At 50.8% G+C, this 24,570-nt stretch overlaps 1 protein-coding gene across 1 annotated transcript; it reads right to left on the reverse strand.

Annotated features, from left to right (window-relative positions):
• Positions 1-16,890: 16,890 nt before the first annotated feature.
• ISLR2 (immunoglobulin superfamily containing leucine rich repeat 2) lies at positions 16,891-20,719 on the reverse strand. The gene is made up of 2 exons (XM_045192711.3): positions 20,620-20,719; positions 16,891-19,271 (listed from the first exon to the last, which is right to left on the reverse strand). The coding sequence occupies exon 2, from the start codon at positions 19,261-19,263 to the stop codon at positions 17,017-17,019; it is 2,247 nt and encodes a 748-aa protein (XP_045048646.2). The 5' UTR covers positions 19,264-19,271; positions 20,620-20,719; the 3' UTR covers positions 16,891-17,016.
• Between the last annotated feature and the right edge of the window lie 3,851 nt (positions 20,720-24,570).

Here is a 24,570-nt window from a genome sequence, read left to right on the forward strand (position 1 = left end):
CCAACAGTACACAAAGTTTCCCTTGTCTCTACGTTCTCACCACCACTTGATGTTTGCTGATTAACGGACGGTAGGCATTCTGACAGGTGTGCAGTGGTATCTCGGTGGGGTTTTAAGTTACATTTCTCTGATGATTAGTAACTTTGAGCAACTTTTCATATGTCTATTGGTTATCTGTACGTCCTCTGGAAAAGTGTCTATTTAGGTCTGCCCATTTGGGCGGGGGGGGGGGGATTCTTTCTTTCTCTTTCTTTCTTTCTTTTTTTGGTGTTGTGTGAGTTGGCAAATATCTTGTCCCATTCAGTAGATTAATTTTAGTTTTACTGATAGTTTCCTTTTCTGGACAAAAACTTTTTAGTTTGACGTAGTCCCACTTGTTTTATTTTTTCTTTTGTTTCCCATGTCCGAGAAAACATCCAAAAAAGAGCGATTTCCAAGAACTATGTTTTTTCTGGAAGTTTTATGGTTTCAGGTCTTCCATTGAAGTCTTTAATCCATTTTGAGTTATTCTTGTACATGGTGTAAGAACGTTTCATTTTTTGAATGTATATGTCCGGTTTTCCCAACAGCATTTATTGAATAGACTGTCTTTACCCCATTGCCCCCTTTGTCATGTATTAATTGACCATATGGGCATGTGTTTATTTCTGGGCTCTCTATTTTGTTCTATTGCTCTATGTGTCTGTTTTTACCCCAGTACCATGCTGTTTTTATTACTAGAGCCTTATAGTATATTTAAATGTCAGGTAGTGTGATACCTCCAGTTTTGCTCTCTCTCAAGATTGCTTTGTTTATTTGGAATCTGTGGTTCCATATAAATTTTAAGATTATTTGTTCTAGTTCTGTGAAAAATGCCATTGGTATTTTGATAAGGATTTCATTGAATCTTTAGGTTGCTTTGAGTACTATGGACATTTTAGTGCTGTTAATTCTTCCTATCCATGAGCACAGTACATGCTTCCGTTTATTTGTATCTTTTTCAATTTCTTTCTTCCATGTCTTATAATTTTCCAGGCACAGATCTTTTATCTCCTTGGTTAAATATATTCCTCGGCATTTTATTCTTTTTGATGCAATTGTAAATGGGATTGTTTTCTTAATTTCTCCTTCTGATAGTTTGTTATTGGTGTATAAAAATTCAACCAATTTCTGAATATTAATTTTCTACCCTGCTACTTTACTGAATTTATTTATCACTTCTAATAGTTTTTGGTGGAATATTCAGATTTCTTTCTCTCTATATATATGTTATTATGTCATCCACAAATAATGATCATTTTACTTCCTTTCTAATTTGAATACCTTTTATTTCTTCTTCTTCTTCTTTTTTGTTTTATCAGACTGCTGTGGCTAGGACTTCCAATACTATTTTAAATAAAAGTGGTGAAAGTAGACACCCTTGTCTTATTCCTGATCTTAAAGAAAAAGCTTTCAACTTTTCACTATTGAAAATGATGTTAGTTGTGGGTTTGCCATCAATAGCCCTTTATTATATTGATATGTTCCCTCTATTCCCACTTTGTTGAGAATGTTTATCATAAATGGATGCTGGATCTTGTCAAATGCTTTTTCTGAATCATTGATATGATCATATGATTTTTTATCTTTCACTTTGTTTTTGTGATGTATCATGTTAACTGATTTGCAAATTGTGAACCAAACTTGCATCCCAGGAATAATTTAATCATGGTGTAAGATCTTTTTAATGTACTGCTGAATTTGGCTTGCTAATATTTTGTGAGGATTTTTGCATCTATGTTCATTAGGGACATTGGGCTATAGTGTTTTTGGTAATGTCTTTGTCTGGTTTAGGAATCAAGGTAATTCTGATCTCATAAAATGAGCTTGGGAGCCTTTCCTTCTCTTGAATTTTTTGGAATTGCTTGAGGATAGGTGTTAATTCTTCATTGAATGTTTGGTAAAATTCACCTATGAAGCCACGCAGCCCAGGAATTTTGTTTGTTGTGAGTTTTTTCATTACCAATTCAATTTTGTTAGTAGTTATCAATCTGTTCAGATTTTATGTTTCTTCTTGACTCATTCTTAGAAGAGTGTATCTTTCTAGGAATTTATCAATTTCCTCAAGATTGTCCAGTTTGGGGGCATATAATTGTTCCTAGTATTTTCTTATAATCTTTTGTATTTCTGTGGTGTCATTTGTCACTTCTCCTCTTTAATTTCTTTACTTGGGTGAAGATGAAAACAATTATCTGTTTTTGACCTTTGACATTTTATTTTTAAATATTTTATTTATTTTTAGAGAGAGAGGAAGGGAAAGAGAAAGAGAGGGAGAGAAACATTCATATCTCAGATCAGACATTGATTGGTTGACTTTCACCCCTCAACCGGGGACCTGGTCTGCAACCCGGGCATGTGCCCTGACTGGGAATCGAACCAGCGACCTTTAGGTTTGCAAGATGACACTCAACCCACTGAGCTACACCAGTCAGGGCAATTTGGAATTTTAATTATGATGTATCTTGGTGTAGACCTCTTTGGGTTCATCTTTTTAGGGACTCTGTGTTTCCTGGACTTGTGTGTCTATTTTCTGTGCCAAGTTAGGGAAGATTTTCATCATTACTTCTTCAAATACATTTTCAATCCTTTGCTGTTTCTCTTCTCCTTCCAGTGCCACTATAATGACAGTGTTGGTATGCTTTAAGTTGTCCCAGAGGTCCCTTAAACTATCATCCTTTTAAAAAATTCTTTTTTCTCTTTGCTGTTCTGATTGGGTGTTTTCCACTACCTTCTCTTCCAAATTGTTGTTTGAGCCTCTGCTTCATCTAATCTACAGTTGATTCCTTCTAGTCTAGTCTTCTTTTAGGTTATTGTATTGTTCATTCCTGAGTGGTTCCTTTTTATGATTTCTATGTCCTTCTTTTTACCATTCCTCTCTGTAAAAGTTCTCACTGAATCGATCTATTCTCCTCTAAGTTTGTTGAGCACCCTTATAACCAGTGTTTTAAACTCTGTATTTGATAGAGTGCTTGTCTCCATTTCATTTAGTTCTTCTTCTGGAGTTTGCTCTTGTTCTTTCACTTGGCACATGTTTGTTTTTAGGTATTAGGTAGATCTGGGGCCCAGTGGTGCAGTCTCCCTGAGCACCTGAACCAGGTGCTCCAGAAGTGTCTTTGTGTGAGTTGTATCTGTTTTCCTGTTGTAGTTGAGCCTGTATTGCTCTTTGCATGCCAGTAGGTAGGGTGGACCCTCAAACTGATGAGCTCTGAAGATTGGCCATGAACATATAGCAGGGGCTGGCCTCCTGGACCAGGAGTGCCTGCCCTGGCAGGGTTTTGGCACTTGCCAAGATCATGCTTTGGATGTGCCATTTTTGAAACTAATCAGGTGGTGCTTCGTTGTGGTCTGAAGCTGGCCACCTGGTGTGTTGGTTCTGGGGCCTCTCAGGAGAGGCCCCAGTGCACAATGAGGTCAACCTCAGCCTTTGCCCAGCCCAGGGTCACCTTGTAGGAGCTACAAAGCAATCTGCAGTTAGTAGCTGCCTGTGCTGGGCCTGGAGTCACATAGGAAAGACCAGGCTGTGACCCAAGACTAGTTGCCACCTGTGTTGGCCTGGGGCTGTTTAGCAAAAGGTACAGGATATGCAAGGCTAACCACTGTATGCCTGAGGCCTGCAAACCTTGGGGAATTTTTAAGAAAGTTTGTGGCATAGGTCAAGGCTGGCTAGCTGTAGGCACAGCCACTGAAATAGGCAAGGGCAGTGCATGAGTTGGATTCCAATGTCTCAGGGAGGCTCCCGGGTGAAGTTAACAGTGTTCACCAGGTTAACGCAGATTCAGATTTGGTGCCTACCTGCTGGCTCTGTGTGTGGAGGGCTGAACATGTGATGGTCTTCATCCTGAAGCCACACAATACAGTTTCTCCCCATAGGTCTCTCATGCCTTTTGAGCTGCTACCCCTTTGCTGGAGCTTAGGATGAGTGTTTGGGAGTCTGGGTGTGCCATTTAAGAGGACGTCTGGCTCCCTAGCAGCCCTCTGCCTCACCCAGACAGAATCCCTGCTGATTTTCACAGCCACCTGCCATGGGGACTCCTCTTCCTGGCACTGGAGCCCTGGGCTGGGGAGCCCAGTGTGAGGCTGAGGTCCCAGGGAGGACCTCTGCAGTGAGATATCCCTCCTGATTCTCAATTGACACATGTGGGCATGGGGGAGACCCTTTTCGTGTCACCCCTTCTCTTACCAGTCTCAGCGTGGCTTCTTCTTTACATCCTTATTTATCGGAGCTCTGTGTAGCGAGTCTTCAGCTGGTTCTCCAGGTTTATCGTTCTGTCCTTTAGTTGTAATTTTGATGTGGTCGTGGGAGGAGGTGAGCACATCATTTCTCACAATAAATGAAACCTGACCTGTCTAACAAAAGGCAAGAAATAGGAACACATAAAAAAGCATGGTAGATAGGAAGCTCAAAATATGGAATTAGAAACAGCAATACATTATGAATAAGTTGTTACCAATGGAAAGGAAGGCATTGAGATGGTTTTTTGAGAATCCAGTTATATGTGATTTGCTAGTGTTGTTATCTATTGCCCCATGGCAAACTACTCCAAAACTTAGTGATTAAAGACAAAAATAATTTATCATTTCTCACAACCTTGTGGTTGGTGATCTGGGCAGTTCTGCTGATGTTGCTTGGGGTCACTCCTGTGGCTGCTGTCAGCTAATGGCTCAAGTGGGGCTGGAGAGTCCAGCATGTCTTCAAAACTGCATGGCAGTCGGTGCTGGCGGTTGGCTGGGGCCCCTATGTTCTCTTCTGTGTGGCCTCTAATCCTGCAGGAGGTTATGTGGGCTTCTTCAAAGCATGCTGCGCAGAGGGTTCCAAGAGAATAAAAGAGGGAGCTGCAAAGCCTCTTAAGACCCAATATAAGAAGACACATGTCCCTTCTGCCACATTTTATTAGGCAGTCACGATTCCTGCTTATGTCAGCTGGTGTGAGAGGGACTGCAGTCATATTTGGGACCAGACAAGGATATATCAATGATATTCTAATTACTGTGCATGGTGTCAGGTGGGTATGAGATTTACTGGGATGACTACTCAGTAAGTTATATGAGGACAATGTCTAATCACTAGGGTGTACGCCTGAAACTAATATATTATTGTGTGTCGACTGTAGTTGAGAAATAAGAAATGATTTTTAAAAAACTGAACTCAGCCCTGGCTGGTGTGGCTCAATGGATTGAGCACCGGCCTGTGAACCAAAAGGTCACAGGTTCGATCCCCAGTCAGGACACTTGCCTGGGGTGTAGGCCAGGTCCCTGGTCAGGAATGTGCAAGAGGCAACCAATTAATGAGAGGCAATCAATTAAAGTATTTCTTGCACATTGATGTTTCTCTCCTCTTTCCCTCTTTCTAAAAATAACTCAATAACTTTTTTTTTTAAAAAAACCTGAATTTAAGACTGCCTAAGATTCAGTTTTCTCCTCTATAAAAAAAGGCTACTGAAAAGATAATAATAGTACTCTTAATTTATCAAATTACTTAGAGAGTTATTGTGATGAACAAATTAGATAACTCACACACACACAAGGAATGTATCGAGCTGCTGATACATTCAGTTTGGGGTCAGTGACAAATGTTTATGTGGTTTTCAGTCACTTCTTTATAGGGCCATGTAATTGTAAAAACCATGTTTGGGAATACTGCCATCAACCACTGGGCCGACCTGCCGGACACTGCGACTTGAAAGGACAAGACCAAACGTTGTATCCTGCAATGAGTTTGTTCTATGGCATCTGGAAATCACGTATGTGAGTAGTGGAGAAGAAACAAGGTTCGAGATGCGTGGAGCCAAAAGCTACTCTGTGGAACATTCTTCCCATCCTCAGATGTACAAAACTGTCTAAGGAGAGGACTCAGTTCTCACCGGAGTTTGTTCAATGCCAATTCCTCTCCCGTGAAGAACATCAGATGCACAAAACAGAGCAATACCTTCCAAATACTCAGGCCAAATGGTCTCAGACCTAGAATTCTATGCCCAGAGTATCGATTAAATGTGAGGACTTTTCTTTTTCTTTTTGAGTGGGAATCACATAAAATAGAATTTAGCCGGATCCCTCCATCTGTGGGTCACAAAACTATAATGATGTCAAACGTCAAGTCCACTTGTGTGAAGTCCCATGTTTTATGAATCTCACCTAGAAATAATAGAAAACAAATTTTGATCGAACATGCTAAAGGAAAGACTGGATTACCTTTGTATTCTCTCAATGGCAAATATAAAATGTTACAAAATCATTAAGAAGCAGCACTGGTGGCTTTCCAGTGTGTCAACTAGGCTACTAGGCTGACTTTCCCAGGATTCCGTTACATGTTTCCACTTAGGGTGACCACAGGAGAGGTTTGGGAGGGAGACATGGAGGGCAGGAGAGAAGCGGCAGCCACGGGGTAGCTCACACGTGGTGCTGCTGTCCTGCTGGCTCACGTCCTTGGTGTGGGGCAGCAGCAGGGCCTGCGGCCGCTCCACCTCCCCCAAAATGCTCCTTCAGCTCCTCCAACTGCTGAGCCAGGTGCGTGTGCTTAGCCTTGTGAGGCAGAGCACCAGCTTCTGCAGGACACCCACATCATCTGGGTGGAGATAATTCCAGCCTGTCCTTGTGGGTCTCATCTCATGGTCCTGGGTTTCAGGTGGTCCTTGCTGTCCCCCATTTTATATCCATCTTCCCTTCCACCCAGCCTGCCCTGTTGACTCCAACATCCAGCTGCAAATGCAAAGGCAGAGGCCTTATAAAGCATGTTTAACCCACTTCTACCATGTGTAAGGACAAAGCCCTGTAACAAATCCATAGATAGATAGATAGATAGATAGATAGATAGATAGATAGGCAGATAAAAGATACATAGGTAGATGGATAGATGACAGATGGAGGGATAGACAGATAGAAACTTTTCTTTCTAGTGGGATGTTCCTTCTAGTGGGATGTGCTTCTGATTGAACCTCAGCTAATATAGAAGCCATCAGAAATACAACTAAATTTGTCCTAGCTGGTGTGGCTCAGTGGGTTGAGTGCCAGCCTGCAACCCAAAGGGTTGCCAGTTCAATTCCCAGTCAGGGCACATGCCTGGGTTGCAGGCCAGGTTCCCAGTAGTGGGTGTGCGAGAGGCAACCACACTTTGATGTTTCCCTCTCTTTCTCCCTCCTTTTCCCTCTCTCTAAAAATGAAGAAATGAAATCTTTAAAAATAAAAAAAAGTTTAAAAAGTGTACATGAGAAAAAATAAAATAAATAAATTGTAATAGTAGAAACATATATTAGGCATATAGTTTTTAAAAAGGAATTGCAATATTAACATGTGAAAAAATAAAATGAAAGACAAAATGTATTAAAAAGAACAAGGATACTATTCGATATTGATAGATTATGTAGTTCACCGAGAAGGTATCATAAGCATAAACATTTATGCATCTACTAATATCACTTTGACAGAAGTATAAGAAGAAAACAAATCTACAATAAAAGTGGGAGATTTTTAACACACCTTTCAGAAGATCAGATCAAATAAATAGAAAATAAGGATGTGGGTGGTTTGATAATAATTAAGTAGCTTGATATAAAACATGAAATAAAATATTTTACCCAATCTTTGGAAAGAACATATTTTCTTTAAGCACATATGACATTTCCCCCCAAATAAAACTTTTTTAGGCCACAAGAGAAATCAGTAAAACTAAAGAAACAGCAATCAGGAAGTTCTGGTGAAGATGGAGGCTTAGGAAGAAACCCTTCATTTCCTCACACAACCAAAAGGAGCATAACAACCAATCTAAAAACAATAAACAACCAGAATTGCCAGAAAATCAAACAAGGAATTAAAGAAACAGTCAACCAGACCGACTAGACTGGTAGGAGCGAGTGGGGGTAGATGGGCGGATGGTGAGAACCCTCTGCGGGGTGGTGGACAGGCTGACTGGGAAACTGAGACTCAGAGCTGACTGTGGACTACAGTGGGGGTTGCCGTGGTGGGAGAAACCCCCAGTCTCACACAAGTTTGTTGGAAAGTGGGGCTAGAACCCAGCAAGCGAGCTGCATTGTTCCCTCTCTGACCCCTCCCCCACATGCTGTCCTGGTCACCGTGGGAGAGGGCTGTGAGATTGCAGGTGGTGATCACGTGGCATTTCAGTTTATCAATATTTCATTACTTTAGGACAAGAATGTGTTCCTATGGCACTCATGATTTAATTAAAAAATCTTTTAGAGACTGGGAGGGATATAAAATGTTAACTATGCCTTTTGCTGGATGGGCATGTTATAAATAATAGGTTATTTTTCTCTCCACTCCTGTATTTTCCAGTGTTCTCTGACAGCACTACCAAAGCACTTTCTGTGATGATGGAAGTGTTCTACACGCCCGCTGTCCATACACAGCAGCCACCAACAAAGTGTGGCTGGTGATCACTTGAAATGTGGCTGCTGTAATTGAGGAACTGAGTTTTTAATTTAATTAAAAAATAGATATTTCATTGATTATACTATTACAGTTGTCTCATTTTCTTCTCCCCTTTATTCTCCTCCATCTTGTACCCCACCTCCCACCAGCATTCCCCCACCTTAGTTCATGTCCATGGGTCATACCTATAAGTTCTTTGGCTTCTTCATTTCCCATACTGTTCTTAACCTCCCCCTGTCTATTTTGTGCCTACCATTTATGCTTCTTATTCTCTGTACATTTTCCCTCATTCTCCCCGCTCCCTGCTGGTAACCCTCCATGTGATCTCCATTTCTGTGATTCTGTGCCTGTTCTAGTTGTTTGCTTAATTTCTTTTTGTTTTTGTTTTTTTAGGTTTGGTTATTGATACTTGTGACCTTGTTATCATTTTCTGTTCATATTTTTGATTTTTTCCTTTTTCTTAGATAAGTCCCTTTAACATTTCATATAAGGGCTTGGTGATGATGAACTCCTTTAACTTGACCTTCTCTGGGAAGCACTTTATCTGCCCTTCCATTCTAAATGAAAGCTTTGCTGGATAGAGTCATCTTGGATGTAGGTCCTTGCCTTTCATAACTTCAAATACTTCTTTCCAGCCCCTTCTTGCCTGTAAGGTCCCTTTTGAGAAATCAGCTGACAGTCTTATGAGAACTCCTTTATAGGTAACTGTCTCCTTTCCCCTTGCTGCTTTTAAGATTCTCTCCGTATCTTTCATTTTGGGTAATTTAATGATAATGTGCCTTGGTGTGTTCCTCTTTGGGTCCAACTTCTTTGGGGCTCTCTGGGCTTCCTGGACTTCTTGGAAGTTTTTGTCCTTCACCAGATTGGGGAAGTTCTCCTTTATTATTTGTTCAAATAAGTCTTCAATTTCTTGCTCTTTCTCTTCTCCTTCTGGCACCCCTATAATTCAGATGTTGGAACATTTGAAGTTGTCCCAGAGGTTTCTAAGCCTTTCCTCATTTTTTTTGGAATTCATTCTGTTCTGGTTGAATGTTTATTTCTTCCCTCTGTTTCACATCATTGATTTGAGTCCCAGTTTCCTTCCTTTCACTGTTGTTCCATGTACATTTTCCTTTACTTCACTTTGAGTATCCTTCACTCGAGAAGAAACTACACATTGATGTTTCTCTCCTTCTCTTTCTCCCTCCCTTCCCCTGTCTCTAAAAATAAATAAATAAAATCTTTTTTTTAAAGAGTTTTCAGACAAGAAAAAGCTAAAGGAGTTCATCATCACCAAACCAATATTACAAGAAATGTTAAAGGTCCTTCTTTAAGAGGAAAAAGAAAAAATAAAAGATAAAACTATGCAAAAAAAATGCAAAAAATACATGTCTATCAACAGTTACTTTAAATGCAATTGAATACTCCAATCAAAAGACATAGGGTGGCTGAATGGATAACAACACAAGACCCTTACATATGTTGTGCCCAAGAGATTCACTTCAGATCAAAAGATACACACAGACTAAAAGGAAAAGGATGGAAAAAGATATCTCATTAAAATGGAAATAAGCAAACAAACAAAAGGGACAGCTGGGGTAGCAATACTTATAAGAGACAAAATAGACTTTAAAACAAAGGGAATAAAAAGAGACAATGAAGGACCCAGCAATTCCACTTCTGGATAGTTATCCAAAGAAATCCTAAACACTAAATCAAAAACACACATCCATTCATATGTTTATTGCAGCATTATTTACAATAGCCAAGATGTGGAAGCAACCTGAGTGCCCATCAGTAGATCAGTGGATAAAGAACAAGTGGTGCATATGTACAATAGGATAAGATTCGGCCACAAAAAGGGACGAAATCTTGCCCTCTGCAGCAACATGGATGGACCTACGGGGTACTGTGCTGAGCGAAATAAGTCAGAAAGGGAAAGACAAATGTCGCATGATTTCACTTACATGTGGACTCTAAAAAAACAAAGTACATGAACAAGCAGAACAGAACCAGACTCATACCAAGAACAGTTTTGGTGGCTGCCAGATGGGAGGGAGTTGGGGGACTGGGTGTAAGAGGTGAAGGGATTGAGAAGTACAAATGGGCAGTTACAGAATAGCCATGGGGATGCAAAGTACAGCGTAGGGAACATAGTCAATAATATTGTAAAAACTATGTATTGGGTCAGATAGGTACAATTGGTATGATCACTTTGTAAGTTATATAAATGTCTAATCATGGGGTTGTACACCTGAAACTAATATAGTGTTGGATGTCAACTGCAGTTTAGAAATTTAAAAATTTTAAAAACTGAGGTATAACAAATCCAGCCAAGTGCACAGCCTTAAGTATATACCTTGGCGAATTTGCGTGCGTAGGTACACCCCCATACAGCCACCACCAAGACTGAGATGATAGACTTACATTCCAGCACTTTGGAAGGTTGCTTAGAGCACTCTGTGAATCCTAGGCAGTACCTTCCAGAAATATTCTGATTTTGTTCACCAAAAATTACTTGGCCTGATTTGGACTTCCTGTGAATGAAACCATGCATTATGTTGTCTTCCGTGTCTGTGTCTCCCACTCGGCGTCGTGCCATTCATCCCGCTGTTCATTGCGTGGCATCCGCGATATGAATATACCACGGGTGTTTTTCCCCCTGTTCTACTTTTGGTGGGTATTTGAGTTGTTCCCAATTTGGGGCTATCACCAATAAAGCCTCTGCAACATTCTTGTGCTTGGGCCCACCAAAACACTTGTTGGTCTTTTGATGGGCCTAAGCACTGATTTCTATCGGGTATAAGAGTAAAATTGCTAAATCACAGACAATTTTAATTTTAATACCTTTAATTTTAGTATACCGTTGAAGAGGTTTCCAAGTGGTTATACTCATTTACCTTTAATCACACATCACGTTTGTAATCAGGGGGAAAATATTATTTTGAGCAATAAGAAAGACAGCAGAGAAAGCTTTTTTCTAGACAAACTCCATAATTAGTATATTTAACAATATGTAAAATATATTATCCTTTGCCTAGATTGATAGAGGTGTTGGGAGGAGGTCTGGCTGGGTGGCTTGGAGCTCTGGTGTTGGGGCCAGACAACCAAGCGCAAACCTCAACCCTGCAAATCACCAGGTGGGTGACTGAAGCAAATTACCAGCCCTCTCTGCTTTTTGGTTTCTTTGCCTGTAAACTGGGATAATAATATTACCACCTCACAGGATTATTATAAAGATTAATAAAATAATGTTTATAAATTCCATAGAGTATGCCTGGAATATGGTAAGAGTTCCATAAATGTTGGCTACTACAGATATTATCAATATTTATACTAATATATGGTGACCATTCCCAATTTTAGCCAGTCTAAATTTTAATTTTACTTTCTTAAATAAAAATGTGTCTTATTGAATTTTATTACACAAAAGCCACTTTTATTAAAAAGCATTAATAATTAATTCTCCATTCCCATCCTTTCCCCACGTGAATGGACACTGATCAATTCTTACGAAGTTCCTCAATTCTCTACAACTGGGACCGCGTTTCTCTCGAATGGCTGGAGGCCCCAGATGACTTTAGACCCAACTCCAGGGCCAGTTTGCTAGAATGTTGCGAAGAGAAAATGCGTTTAATTTGCCCAAACCAAATTAACTCCTAATACACAAGGGGACATGTTTAAACAGTAACCAGTTGATAAAAATATATAAACACGTTTATTTTCCTTATTCCACGTGGACTGAAACTTAATTATTCAACTTACATTCACATGTCCAGAAAAAGCACCCACAATTAGCACAATTCAAATCACCGAAAGTACTTATTCAACCAAGGGATGATACAAAGTCTTTCCGATGAATTTAACCCCACAAAGTTGGTTTTATTTTCTACCCATCAGGGCCTGTTTGGATGGCTTTTTCCTTTTTTTTTAAAATTCACATCAAGTCTCATTAGGAACACTGGCCATATTTGAAACTAAACACAAGACACTTTATAATTCAATCTCTTTTATATGCCAGTCACAGCAGATCTCTCGTTTTCAATATACTGTTAGTCTCTATTGAGTCCCAAGGCAAAGTCTTGTCATTGAACACAGGTGGGTGGGCGGCTGTGCTGCAGATGCAAATCAATGGTTCTGCTTGCTCCATCCCCAGCTTTCCAGCAGAATTGCTCTTGTCGATAACTTTATGTTGGAGACTCACAAGGTAAAGGTGTTTGTGAAGTTTGACTTGGCAACTTGTTGTCTCTACGTGGGACCTTTCCTGGATCCTTGTCCCGGGGCCTGGCTTTTTCAGCCGAGCACCCACCTCATCCCGGGAAGGACAGGTCCCTCCAAGCTCCCTTGCTCCCTGTTCATGCAGCCATGGTTCCTTCTCTGCAGACGGTGCCTCTGGTCGTGCAGACAGCAGGTGTCCCTGTCCCTGTGGAGAGTGTCATAACTGAGGCTCTGATGTTAAATCCGAGGTGAGGCGGTCATAGCAACATACCACCCCCGCCTCTTTACCTACCAAAACGCACGGCCCTGAGATCCAGGAGGAAAACTTGAGAACAGTATCCCCACCAGGGGGTGACGGTCCAGACGTTTACGGACTCAAAAAACCTTTAGAGACAGTGGCTTTAGTTGTGGCTGTTGTTCGGATGTCACGGGTGGAGAGCTGCACTCCAGACACCAGATTAGGAGGCAGAGGATCCCGCTCAGCAGCTTCTTCCTCAAAGAGGCAATGCGTCCCTTTGTCCTTTTACAGAAGTGAACTTTCTCAAATGATCTTCAATGTTTGTCCCTCCGGCTGATGTTTTAAGAGACATTGGAGTGGGGGACATGACATTCAAGTCATCTTTGGCAGACAGGTTTCCAATGACTCAAGGCCACATCCCAGGCGGGGCATCTGGTTTCTGTAGCTCAGAGAATTACTGCTCCTGATAAAATGCTGTGAGTTCCAAGGTTACGGCTGTCATATCACATTCTCTGACTATTTTCCAGGTACTTTCCCCCACCCCCCCAAACTCACACCCACACTCCTCAACCCACTAGGCTTCATTCCCATGTGGCATCCGAGTCTGTTTTCTGGCAAAACACACTGGGGAGAGCTAAGCCAGTAGGGCACCGGAAGCACTAGATGCTATAAATAAACAAAGAAATAAATGTCAGTGAATGAAAATCTTTGGAGCCCTGGCATGAGAGATAGAGGTGGGGACTTCACTTCCAAACCTCTGCAGATTGTCACAAGGCCAATGGCAGAGATGGGCTTAAGGGCTAGTTGAGGGTGGGGCACTCTCTAAACTGCTCAACAACTGGCTCCTCAGGGGAGGGAGTGATGGTGAGCTCCCACCCCTGGATAAGTACAACCACCTAATGGGGACGTTGTAGAAAACGAATTAAACCTCAAATGGGTAGCTCAGTTAGCAAATCTCCGGGGTCCCTTTCAACCTGGGATTTTATGAGATTCTTGAGGAAGAAAAGGGGCAGAGGCAGGAGGAAAAAGAGATCAGAAAGGAGAGAGGGGAAGGAAATGAAAGAACAAAATTTAAAAGGAGACAAGAAGAAGGCCAGAGGCTGGGGACCATTCCTCGCGTGTGCGGAAACGTTCCGACAGAAATGGGAGAGTCCCGAGAAGGCGGGTATCTCAACGGCCAGGCCGGTCGGTGGAGTGCCCGTGGCGACCTCTCACCTCCAGCACGCGCCCATTCCTGGCCTGTGGGAAGAGCCTTTGGGCCTAGCCTTGCTCGGGGAGCGTGAGGCCTAGCTGAACAGTGTGCGTTCATCCTCAAGAAGCTTGGCCCAGGACAAAGTAGTGTCAGAACTCACAGTAACTCTGCACATTCCTGGGGGGGAATTCAGGGTCCTGGGTGGAGGGAAGACCTCCAGGAGAGTCTCCAATCCTTAGGACACCAGGGACAGGAAGGATCCCTTCTGCCCCTTTCCCCCCATTCCCATGACCACAGGGCTGGGTTGGGCCCAAAAAGCACTTCAGGGAGCCAGCCAGGCCTGTGCCCAAAAGCAATCATGGGGGTGGATTTTTAAACCAATCACAGGAATTGGGCCAGTCCCTGCTCCCTGCTCAAAGGCAGCATGTTCAGGTGGAAAAAAGAAGTTCTTTTCCAAAAAGCCTACATTTCTGAGCTGTGTCCCTGACAGTGGGTTGGCTGCAGGGGCTGGGCTCGGGCTCTCAGAAGGGAGTTTTCCCCTAAGAGAGCCCTGCTGTCCGGGAAGGGAACCTGGGCTCCAGCCCTGGGAAGTGTCGCAGTCACCACCTCTGCCAGGAGACAGGCTTGGATAGCATGATGGTGTCTGGACCTGGGCCTGGTCCCCGGCCTGGCCTGGTCCACTTGGGAAGGCCTAGCACCCACAGAGAGAGTAGAGAGGGAATCTTCATCGGCTCCCTTCATTTCTATTCCTTTCCTCCTCCATCTCCCTTCCTGGCTCCACTCCCCGTCCTACAGGAGGATTCAGCCGGAGCACACTGCCAGCCCAAGGACAGCGCTTTCTGCTGACTGGGATGCACAGCACAGCATCCACAGTGGATCCGACCCTCTGTCTCTGCTGTCCCCCACCCAAGAAGCCCCGCTCCCGAGATCATTAAGTCAGTGTGCTTTCAACCTGATTCTACATGTGCACCCACCTGAGACCATCGGGCTGCCTCAGGCACCCTGACGGTGGTCCCTGCACCATTCACTGAGCCCCGCCCACACCCCCCACGCTCCTGCACAAACACTAGGCTCCTGGGCTTAAAGGCGCCAAGTTGTTCTGTGGAATCAGCCTTGCCCGGTTGCCCCTTTTCTGCCCTTCATCATTTGCCTGCTCTATGATTTGTTATTTGTGACCCCTTCTGTGCGAACCAGAGCAGCGTAGCCGGGTGAGTCTCTCCACTGGCTTCTCAGAGGCTGGTGTTGAGACGCAGGACTAGGCAGTACACACACACACACATACACACACAGCCACATCCATCGCAGAAACACGGTCAACCCAAGGAGAATTGTGCACACCCCCTGGAGTTCCTCCCGTTCAGTCTGCAGAGACCCAGCCTCTCCTTGCTACCAGCCTCTCTCTCCACGGAGTCTTGCCCCTCTGCGCCAGAGCTGGGGACACAGGGAGCAGGCGCGGGGTGTACACACCGGGCAGAAATAACTGGGCAGTCTGACAAACACGAGATCTCCCAAAGGATCGCACCGGGAGGGGCCTAGGAGCCTCTTCCTCCCTCGGTCCCGGACAAAGAGTCACCAAGCGCAGTTCAAACCGACTGTTTTATTGACTGTGTACATACAGACACACCTTTAGAAAAGGGCGCGGCCCCGGGGGGCTGCTGCGCCCTGGGCTGCACTTGTGAGGATCCCGACGCTTGAAACTGCCCACCCCACCCCCAGTGCTTGCCTTCGCGCACGAAAAAGCGACCCCTGCCAGAGTCGCCGCGCCCGGCCTGCCCTCCTCGTCCCTCCCTCCTTCCCTCCCCGCCTGCTGCCCGCCCACCCGCCCGCCCCTTACACTACAAGGTCACACTTTACACACACACTTTTCTCCTACAGAGCACGTTCGTCTAGGACGACGCGCCAGGCAAATACTATTGTCGCGGAAGAGGGGGCGGGGGAGGGCGGGGAGAAGTGGGGCGGCCGAGGGGCTCTTGCCCACCCGGACCCCGCTGCAGGTCACTCGCAGGCTTTGCGTGAAGTAGGGCCCGGATACCGCAGTCGCTTCCCGCGGCCCCGGAGCGTCTCAGGACGAGGTCTGCGCCCCGCGCAGCAGTGGAAGCCGAGCTGTCGAGCGCACCCGTCTCCTGATCCACCCCCCCACCCCCAACGAAATTGGCTCGGGATCCAACTCGCACCCCCGATGGAACAAGGGGGCCGTTCCAAGGCGCTTTAAGTTAGGTTGAGGGAGCAGGAAAAAAACGGGCCCTCGCCCCCGAAACACACACACACACAGACACACAATTTTCCCAGCGGCTGGGAAAAGAGTGTTGTTAGCACCAGACTCGGAGTGTGTCGCCGTCTTTGAAAACAACGAGAATATGAAGACCCAAGCGGGGAGCTGAAAGGCGCCCCAGGCACCCCGCTGGGCTCCAGCTGGTCAGAAGCGCAGTGGGGAAGGGTGGGGGGGCACAAGGGTTTGGTTCCCAGTCGCAAGGGCGCTTTAAAACTAAAAACTAGGGAGCTGTCACCAAACCCTGGCTTCTAGGACGTGCACCCTGGAAAGCGCAGAGTAGGGTTCCCGGACCAAGCCCCGAGCCACAGTTACGCAGGGTCTTCTCCCATTTCCTCTGGCTCCAGGGCTCATGGTTGGGCGGGTCGCGGGGCAGATGCCGAAGAGAACTGCGTGGGGATGGAGAGGCGTGGATTTTGCCTCACGGTCAGCGGGGGTGTCTTATTCCGGGAGAGGGGGGCAGGGAACTGTGCTTGCTGGAGGGAATTCAGTCCACAAGGACAATGACGATCGTGGGTGTAGCGTGGGGTGGGGGGAGGGAGAGGGGGCTGGTGAAATTCTTCCACTCCCCACTGTAAGTCCCCAGGAGTCACAGTGGGGGTGGGGGCGGTAAGAGGGCTGAGTAATTGGAGGGGGGCATAAATCCTGCCAGGCCCAGACTTCTGCTCCCAGGCACCCTAGGTGGGGGATGAGACTGGGCGGGCGGGGCGGGGGGCGGGGTTAGCCCGCCGTCTGCCTGTAGTTGCCGTTAATCTCCTGGGCAATGTTGACGGCCTCGGCGCCCAGGGGCAGCCGGTCACTGTACTCTGAGCCCGCCTCGAACTCCTCTTGGTTGGCCTTGGACTGGGACTGCACCAGCGAGCAGGCCGCGAGGCTCTCCTCCCTCTGCAAGCCCCCGCAGGAGTCCCCCTGCTCTGCGTCCTCGTCAGGGCCCTCCCCGGGGGCCTCCTCTGGCTCCTCGCCGCCAGCCTCGCCGCCTGCCGGGTAGCTTTTCTCGGACTCGAGGTAGGAGGCACGCGGGTCGAAGTCGGCGGCGATGCGCTTCTCCATGGGGTCGGGCACCTGCGGCCGCAGGATCAGACGGTAGGGCTTCCCCGGGTGTTTGGCCAGCAGGTGGCAGCAGGCGGCGCCCAGCAGGGGCACGGTGGCCAGCACCAAAAGGAACACGCTCACCGCCACTATGACCAGCAGCGAGGGCAGCTCCTTCTTGGTGGCGAACACCACTTGCACGTGGCAAGCCTCGCCTGCCTGCGCCAGGCACACGGAGTAGTTGGTGCCAGGCCGCAGGTCGCGGAACCAGTAGGCGTTGACGCCCTCTTCCACGCGCGACCACTGCACTGCCGCGCCTCCCCCGGCCGGGCACAGATACAGACGCCGCAGGGGCCGCTGCCCAGGCAGCCCAACTCCTCCAGCCCCGCCAGGCCCCGGGCCCCAGCGCGCCGCCAGCGGCGTCAGCTGCACCCGCGCCTCCCGCTCCGCCACGTCCAGCGCGATGACGCCCAGCTCGAAGACGTGCGGCTTGAGGTCGGCGCTCTGGTTGAACGCATGATTGGACACGTACCGCGAGGGGTCCCCGTGGCCACAGCGCTGCTCCTCCACCGCGTCTGCAGAGACCTGGTCTTCCGCCTCCCCCCTCTCTCCGGCCTCCAACGGCCCCGCCTCCATTTCCCCAAGGATGCTACCCCGGGCCGGGCCTTGGCCTTTGACTTTGCCATCGGACTTGGAGGACAGAACGCTGTTGATGCGGCCTTTGGCTGTGGACTTACGCTCAGAGATCGGAGTCTGCACGTCCGGGGCTCCCCCTGAGCTAGGCGCGTGTTTTGAGGGCCCGGCAGCTGCCACCACCACGCGTACTGACGTGGAGTTGGCGCCCAGCTCGTTGTGGGCACGGCAAGTGTAGACGCCTGCCTCTTTGGCACTCAGGAGGGGCACCGACAAGGAGCCGTTTGTTAGTGCCAGGAAGCGTGGGGTGGCTGGGGGCGCGGGCCAAGCTGGTGCTGGAGCCGAGGTTGGGGCCTCCGTCTGCGTCGGCCCGTCCCCATCTCCTTCCCCATCTCCTTCCTCGTCCCCGTCTTCCATCCCGTCCCTGTAGTCCTCCCCGCTCAGGGCCGGCGGCTCTAAGACTACGATGCCACCCGGGATCTGGAGTTGCCATTGCAGGCGGGGCGTGGGGTGTCCTTCGGCGACACAGTGTAGCGTCAGCGCCGTGCCGGCGCGCAGGGGGCTGCCCGGAGCCGCAATGGGCGGCTCGGCACTCAAGCGCACACTGGGTGGCACACAGGACAGAGCGGGCAGGCGGTGCACCGGGACCCCCTGCAGCGCGGCGGGCGTGGCGCACGCGATGGAGTCGATCTCGGGTAGCGACACTCGCGTGCTCTCGGCCCAGGCCTGCAGCCACACGAGGCTGCAGCCGCAGTGGAAGGGGTTGTGATAGAGTTGCAGATGTGACAGTGCGCTCAGCGCGTCGAAGGTGCCGGGAGCCAGCGTACGCAGCCGGTTGTTGTTAATGCGCAGGGAGCGCAAGTCGGGCAGCGCACCGAGGGCGTCCCGGGGAAGCGACCCCAAGCGGTTATGGTTCATTTTGAGCAGCTGCAGCGCGCTCAGGTTACGCAGGTCGCTCCATGGGAAGCTGGATATGAGGTTGTGGCTGAGGTCGAGGTTCTTGAGCTGGCTCAGCACCGCCAGCGCGCCGCGCTCCACGGTTCGAACCTCGTTGTGCGCCAGCCACAGCGACGTGACCTGCGTGACGTCGGCGAAGGCCCCGCGCCGCAGCACGGTGATCTTGTTGGCGGACAGACTGAGCGTGGTCACGTTAGCTGGCAGTCCTTCGGGCACCTCGCGAAGCTCCTTGTACGCGCAGTCGGCGAACTGGTGTGCGTACTTGTCCACGCAGGCGCACGGCTCGGGGCACGCTCCCGCCACTCCTAGCAGCGCCCAGGCAAGCCACGCGACTCGCAAGGGCACCATTGCGGATCCTGCAGGGGAAAGCGGAGAGAGACCGGAGGCGATTCACCGAGTCCCACCTTCCTTGCCCTATCAAGCTCTGCCTCCGAAAAACCAGTCTGGAATAGGCCCCAGGGCTCCGGTAACCTCCTCTACGCCCAGGTGCCTCTCTAGGACATGGGTGTAGCACAGTAAAAGTCTCCGGAATCAATGCTTGCTCCCTCCCACAACCCTGACTTCCTTTTCCAGAAGCCCTCTCTCTACCTTGCTCTTTTTTTCCACCTACCTACCCCCTCTCACTCTGGCGCTGGCCCCCCTGCACAGGCTCGGCCGGTAGATTGCCTTGGGCTCCGCGCTGGCCCGTCTGTATTTCTAAGCCTTTGTTTAATCCCATGAAAGGGACACACAGAAAGGGCACTTTTGTCTGTGACTCCCTCGAACTCTTTGTCCCGTGTGCGGCGCTGGCCCGCACGCCCACGCAGGAGAACAACCGTACAAACACGCGCTCAGGCACCGCCATCAAACAGCCAGTTTCTGCGGGGGTTAGAGGTTCACAACACATGTTGCAGACGCCCAAACACAAAGGCACCCACCCAGACCCAGAGACAGCATACCCTGGAGACCTCATTGTTCTCTCAGCTGAACCCAGCGTTTGTGCAGCGTTTCCACAGCAGGGCAAAGCGCTTTCCCGTTCATCGTGGGAACAGACCCAAGGACACAAGTCCTCACCCGAAACGACCCCCACACAGGGACTCAGCCCACCCGGGCACGTGCACACAGCCCTCCGCTGGGACTGAAGTCCCAGCGGATTAGCAATGCGGAAAATTTGCAGCGGGTGGCAGGAGCCGTGGGACCCGCAGAAGCCGACTCGCAGACCCCTCCGCCGCCCCAACCTGAGCCTCCCGCAGCTGCCTCCAGGAGAGAAGCAGGGCCGCTCAGTCAGCCTTCCACCTGCGCAAGGAGGCCTTCCCCCTTGCATGGACCGGGAGCAAGGGAGGAATGCCACTGAAGGTCCCTCCCCGCACCACTGAGCCCAGGCGGCTCCCAAGGAAGCAGGCGGGCCCCTAGCCCGCGTGGGTCATGGGCGCTACCACTAGCTACGGAATTAGGAGAAGGTCCAAGATTTTGCCCCCTTTCTGAAGCTCTACGACGCTCCGGGGACCCTTCTCCCAGCCACACAAACGCACTTATACACAGGCTCCGGGCAGATTAGGCAGCGCCCCTCCTGCACGCGCGTTTTGGAAACCCTTGTTCCCCACTCCACCTTCGCGCTCTGGAGAGAGCTCCTCCCCATCGCTCCCCAGTCTCACGGGGCCCAGCTCCCTAGATGGGGGTCCATCCCCACCGGGATCGAGGCTGTGGGGCGGTCCGGAGGCTTACCCGCAGTTCTTTTGACTCCGCGTGTGCTGCCTCGGGCGTCAACCCCTTCTCCAGACTTCGCGTCTCCGAGCCCGGACGCCAGCCCAAGGGCGCATCTGTTGCTGCGACTGCGGGGAGACAGGGGAAAGGGACGGGTAAGTCTGGGGTCTCCCTTGGCCCTGAGGTCCCACTTCAGTTTTTCCTTTCGTGTCTGTTCCCCTCACCTCTCTCTGGCTGCAGATTGACGAGAGTCTGCGCGCGCTCCCGGCTTGGCAGGGACGCGCAGAGCCTCTCCCATCTCCCGCATCGTCTACATTTGTTAGCGCCGTGGAGGCTCTGCCTCTTGCCGAGACACGTTTCGGCCCCACGCCCACCGCCCTCGGCTGGGCTCCTGACAGTTCACCTCACCCCATAACCCATGTCCCCCCACATTTACACAACTGCAGACGTGCAAACGGTGCGGCTATTCCTCATCGCATCGCTCCCCCCGCACATGCAGACACGTTAGCACAGACCCTCAGCCCCCCTACCCAGTCGACCTTCACACGTTGGAATCATCAGTCATCATGTAACAGCGTCGATGCGTTGGGCTCTCACGACCGTTCACACACGTTTTCAAAGGCACACCTTCACCCAGGACGCCCAGCACGGTCCGTCTCCCGCACGCGTACACAGGGGCCCGCACTCACCCTCAGAGCGGTCCGCCAGGCCCCGGGAGCTTCGCTGCTAATTGACTAAGAGCTGCTTTTACGTCCAGCAACGCGTGAGACAAAACATCCTCGAGGAATCTAGGGGAAGGCAAGGCGCAGATAAAGGGGGATCGTGTTTTGTGTTTAAACTCTTTTTTGCAAATGCATTTAGGGGAGCAGACAGACCTCGAGTGGGACGGGCTGAGCGGCGAGCAGTCGGGCTCGCGGGGACCCTTCCTTCCCTCACCCCCACCCCCTCTTCCCCCGCTAGTCCCCTCCCCCCCAAGCCTCGTTCAACACGATGCATAATTTATAGTGTTAGCAGAGCACCTCACCCTCCCTACCATTTTTGCCTGAATCTGGGCAGACACCTGCCCAGGTCTCTCTCTGGCCCCCCCGCCCCCAGCCTGTCCAATCCGAAGACGAGAACGCAGGGCGCTGCAGGGCGTGCGGGGAGGTAGTGCCCCCTCCCCAGCCCACCGAGGTCTCTGCCTAGTCTTTTAAGCCCTAGTCTTGACGTCTGGCCTTTTGTGGCTAAACTAGCGCTGAAGTCCAAGGCCCAAGTGGCTGGCTTGTGCGCACCTCCGCGAGGAGCCGGGTGGGGCGCGTGGGTATCGGCCTGGGCTCCCGGTAAGCCTGCCTGAGCGCACCCAGCACCTCACCCTCAGTCCTTGACAGCTGGTGGCGAATGGGACATCGGGGCTGCAGCAGACGACGCTGCCCGAAGGGGTGGTTATGAAATGTCTGCTCCTCTTGAGCTCTGTGCGCTGGGAACTCCAGGCTCGAGCATCTCTCTCCCTTCCGCATTTTCACAGCCTCGGAAGCCAACACACCTCCAACCTTCCACTCGGTTCCCACAGTCTACGCCGCCGTCGCCGCCCCCGTGTCTGACACGTTCACACCACAGCCAACCTCAACGCACTCCAGCACCCTCGCTCCCAGTCTCTGGCGAACCCCCGGCATCTCTTTTAGCGACAAGGAGGCAGAGACGCGCGGGGACGTTAGGCATTTGGCTTAAACATGATTCCTCTCCGCCTGCACGGCCCGCAGCCTGGAGGTAGAGTTGCTGGCCGGAATCGGGGAACGGGTACAGGATCCCGGACCCACGCAAAGCCCTCTCGGTCCCCGGTCCTTTGGGGGTAGCGCTGGGCGCCCCCGGCCCTCAGCCCGGGTCGTGGGGAGTCCCTGGCAGTGGGTCGATGGCACGGGTTAGGGCCCCCTGAGAAGCGCAGTCTCCGGATTTAAATGTGGAGCATTTTAATGAGCTAGGGAGCTGGGGGAGAGAGACAGGAGACAAGCGCTGCATCTAAAAAGACCACCCGACCCTGGTTCCGAGGATCCTTTGTAAATTAGATATGAACAAACTGGCGCGGGCCAGCTCCGCGTCCCCCCCTGTCTCCACCTCCTGCCGCCGCCGCGGGAGGCCAAGCGGGCTGGGACCAGCGCGCCTCTCTCGGCCCAGAATTCGGAACCCAGAACTTCATTCCGTCTGCGGCTGCGCCCCCCACAGCGGACCCAGAGGAAGGCAGTGGGAGCACCTTGACTCGGTGGCGGGGCGGGGGAGCGGGTCCCCAGTTCGGAGGTGAGTCCCTGCTGTTTGGGCCAGGCTGGGTCAGGGCGTGGCGCCGCCGGCGGACCTGGCAAAGCCTCTTTGTCTGCGGAGTGAGGGGGTCTTGCCGGCAGCCCTGTCCACGTCTTGGGAAACTTGAGGAGGCGGTTCAGAAAGCCTGGGCCCGGGGAGAGGGGGCTGGAGGAGGCGGGGGCCCAGCACGGAAGATGGAGAGTGGGGTCCAGATGGCGGGCTCCGCAGCCTTGCCCGGGCGGGGCGGGGCGCGCAGCGCGGAGGTAGGGATTGGGGCTCCGGCGTGGAGGCGCGCGGCCTGTGGACCGTTCACCCCGTTTCCACCTCTCTTCTCCTCCCCGTCCCCCCCACCACCCCCAGAGGCGGACGGAGGGGCGGGCGGGCAGGGACAACTTGGAAGGGCTCAGGGACTGTAAGACCGAGCGGCTGGGAAGTGGACGTCAGAATGGTTTCGCTCACTCTCCGCGGTGGGTCCCTCTGGATCGCAGGGACCCGTCCAACCAGCGCGCCGGGGACCCTCCGGGACTCGCTAGCCGATCAAGAACCCTTCCCCCCGCGTTCCTGCAGGGGCTGCAGGAGCCGGAGAAATTCAGTAGGGAGACAGGGCTCCGGGCGTCCGGACCGCGGCGAAGGACGCGGTGGCCACCCAGTGAAGGCGCGGGCTCCCGCGGGGCCCGGTGGTTCCCGCCCACTCTGCAGCGAGCGCTTTTGTTCCCGGAGAGTGCCCTGGGGAAAGACCGCCCTTACCCCAGCCTTGGGCCCTGGAGAGCCCAGTGCCTACCCGGCAGCCTGACGCCCGAGCCGCCCCTGGCGAGGCCCGCGGAGCACTGGGGTGGGACCGAGACTCCGGGCTCAACCCCCGAGCTCAGCTGGGATGTGGGGCGCTTTCCTGGCGCGGCCGGGCGCGCAGGAGCAGACGGATGGCTGGTGTTCAGAATGGTACCGATCCCGATGCGCTGCGGGGGGGCGAGAGCTAAGACGCCACTCCTGCCGCCGCCCGCGTCTTTGATCGTTAAAGAAACAGGCCCCTAATCAGGTGGGTGGACGTAGGTGTGAGGAGAGGAAGGAGGTAAGGTTCAAAGCCACCCGCGCGGGTGGGGGGCGTGGGGGGGGTAGCAGACGGGAATCTGTAGAAACCAGGCTAAGGCTTGTTGAACAGGATGGGGTTTGGACCCTAGACAGACCCAGAGGCCCCGAGCAGGCCTTTTCTTTTTCTTTTTTTTTTTTTTTGCGGGACAACCTCTAAGGTAGACGTTGCGGAGCCCGACGTCTAAGGGGTGGGGCGGGTCGGAACCCAGGAAATCTCCAGGTGTCCCGCCCAAGCCTGTTCACGCCCGCCCCCTGCTGGACACCGCCTGCAGGGCGCCGAGGCCCGGAGCAGTGGCTAGGGGTGGGGCCGCCGAGAGGACTGCGGCTGGAGCCCCGCGCCGAGGCCTGCTGCAGCCCCCAGCTCTGCAGAGTCAGTGGGGTGATGTTCTGAAGTGGAGGACTGCTAACCAAGGCACCAGAGCTTTCCTTCCCATGTCCGCGCAGCCTAAGTCCCAGGAATCTCCAACCTCCTTACCTGCCCAACACAGGTACAGCCCCCCTCTGGAACTCTACTGTGGTTCCAGTGCCCAGAGCACAATGTAGGGCGCCATCTGAATACGTGGTGAAGGAATAGTCCCTGGCACGAACCAATGAGCTTACTCCCCCTGGGAC

Source organism: Desmodus rotundus, chromosome 7 (genome assembly GCF_022682495.2).
Source record: "Desmodus rotundus isolate HL8 chromosome 7, HLdesRot8A.1, whole genome shotgun sequence".
NCBI classification, from domain to species: domain Eukaryota; kingdom Metazoa; phylum Chordata; class Mammalia; order Chiroptera; family Phyllostomidae; genus Desmodus; species Desmodus rotundus.

What these genes read in the sequence shown, in the direction of transcription:
- ISLR2 (XM_045192711.3), bottom strand. Translation starts at nt 19,263, where the DNA reads ATGGTGCCCTTGCGAGTCGCGTGGCTTGCCTGGGCGCTGCTAGGAGTG.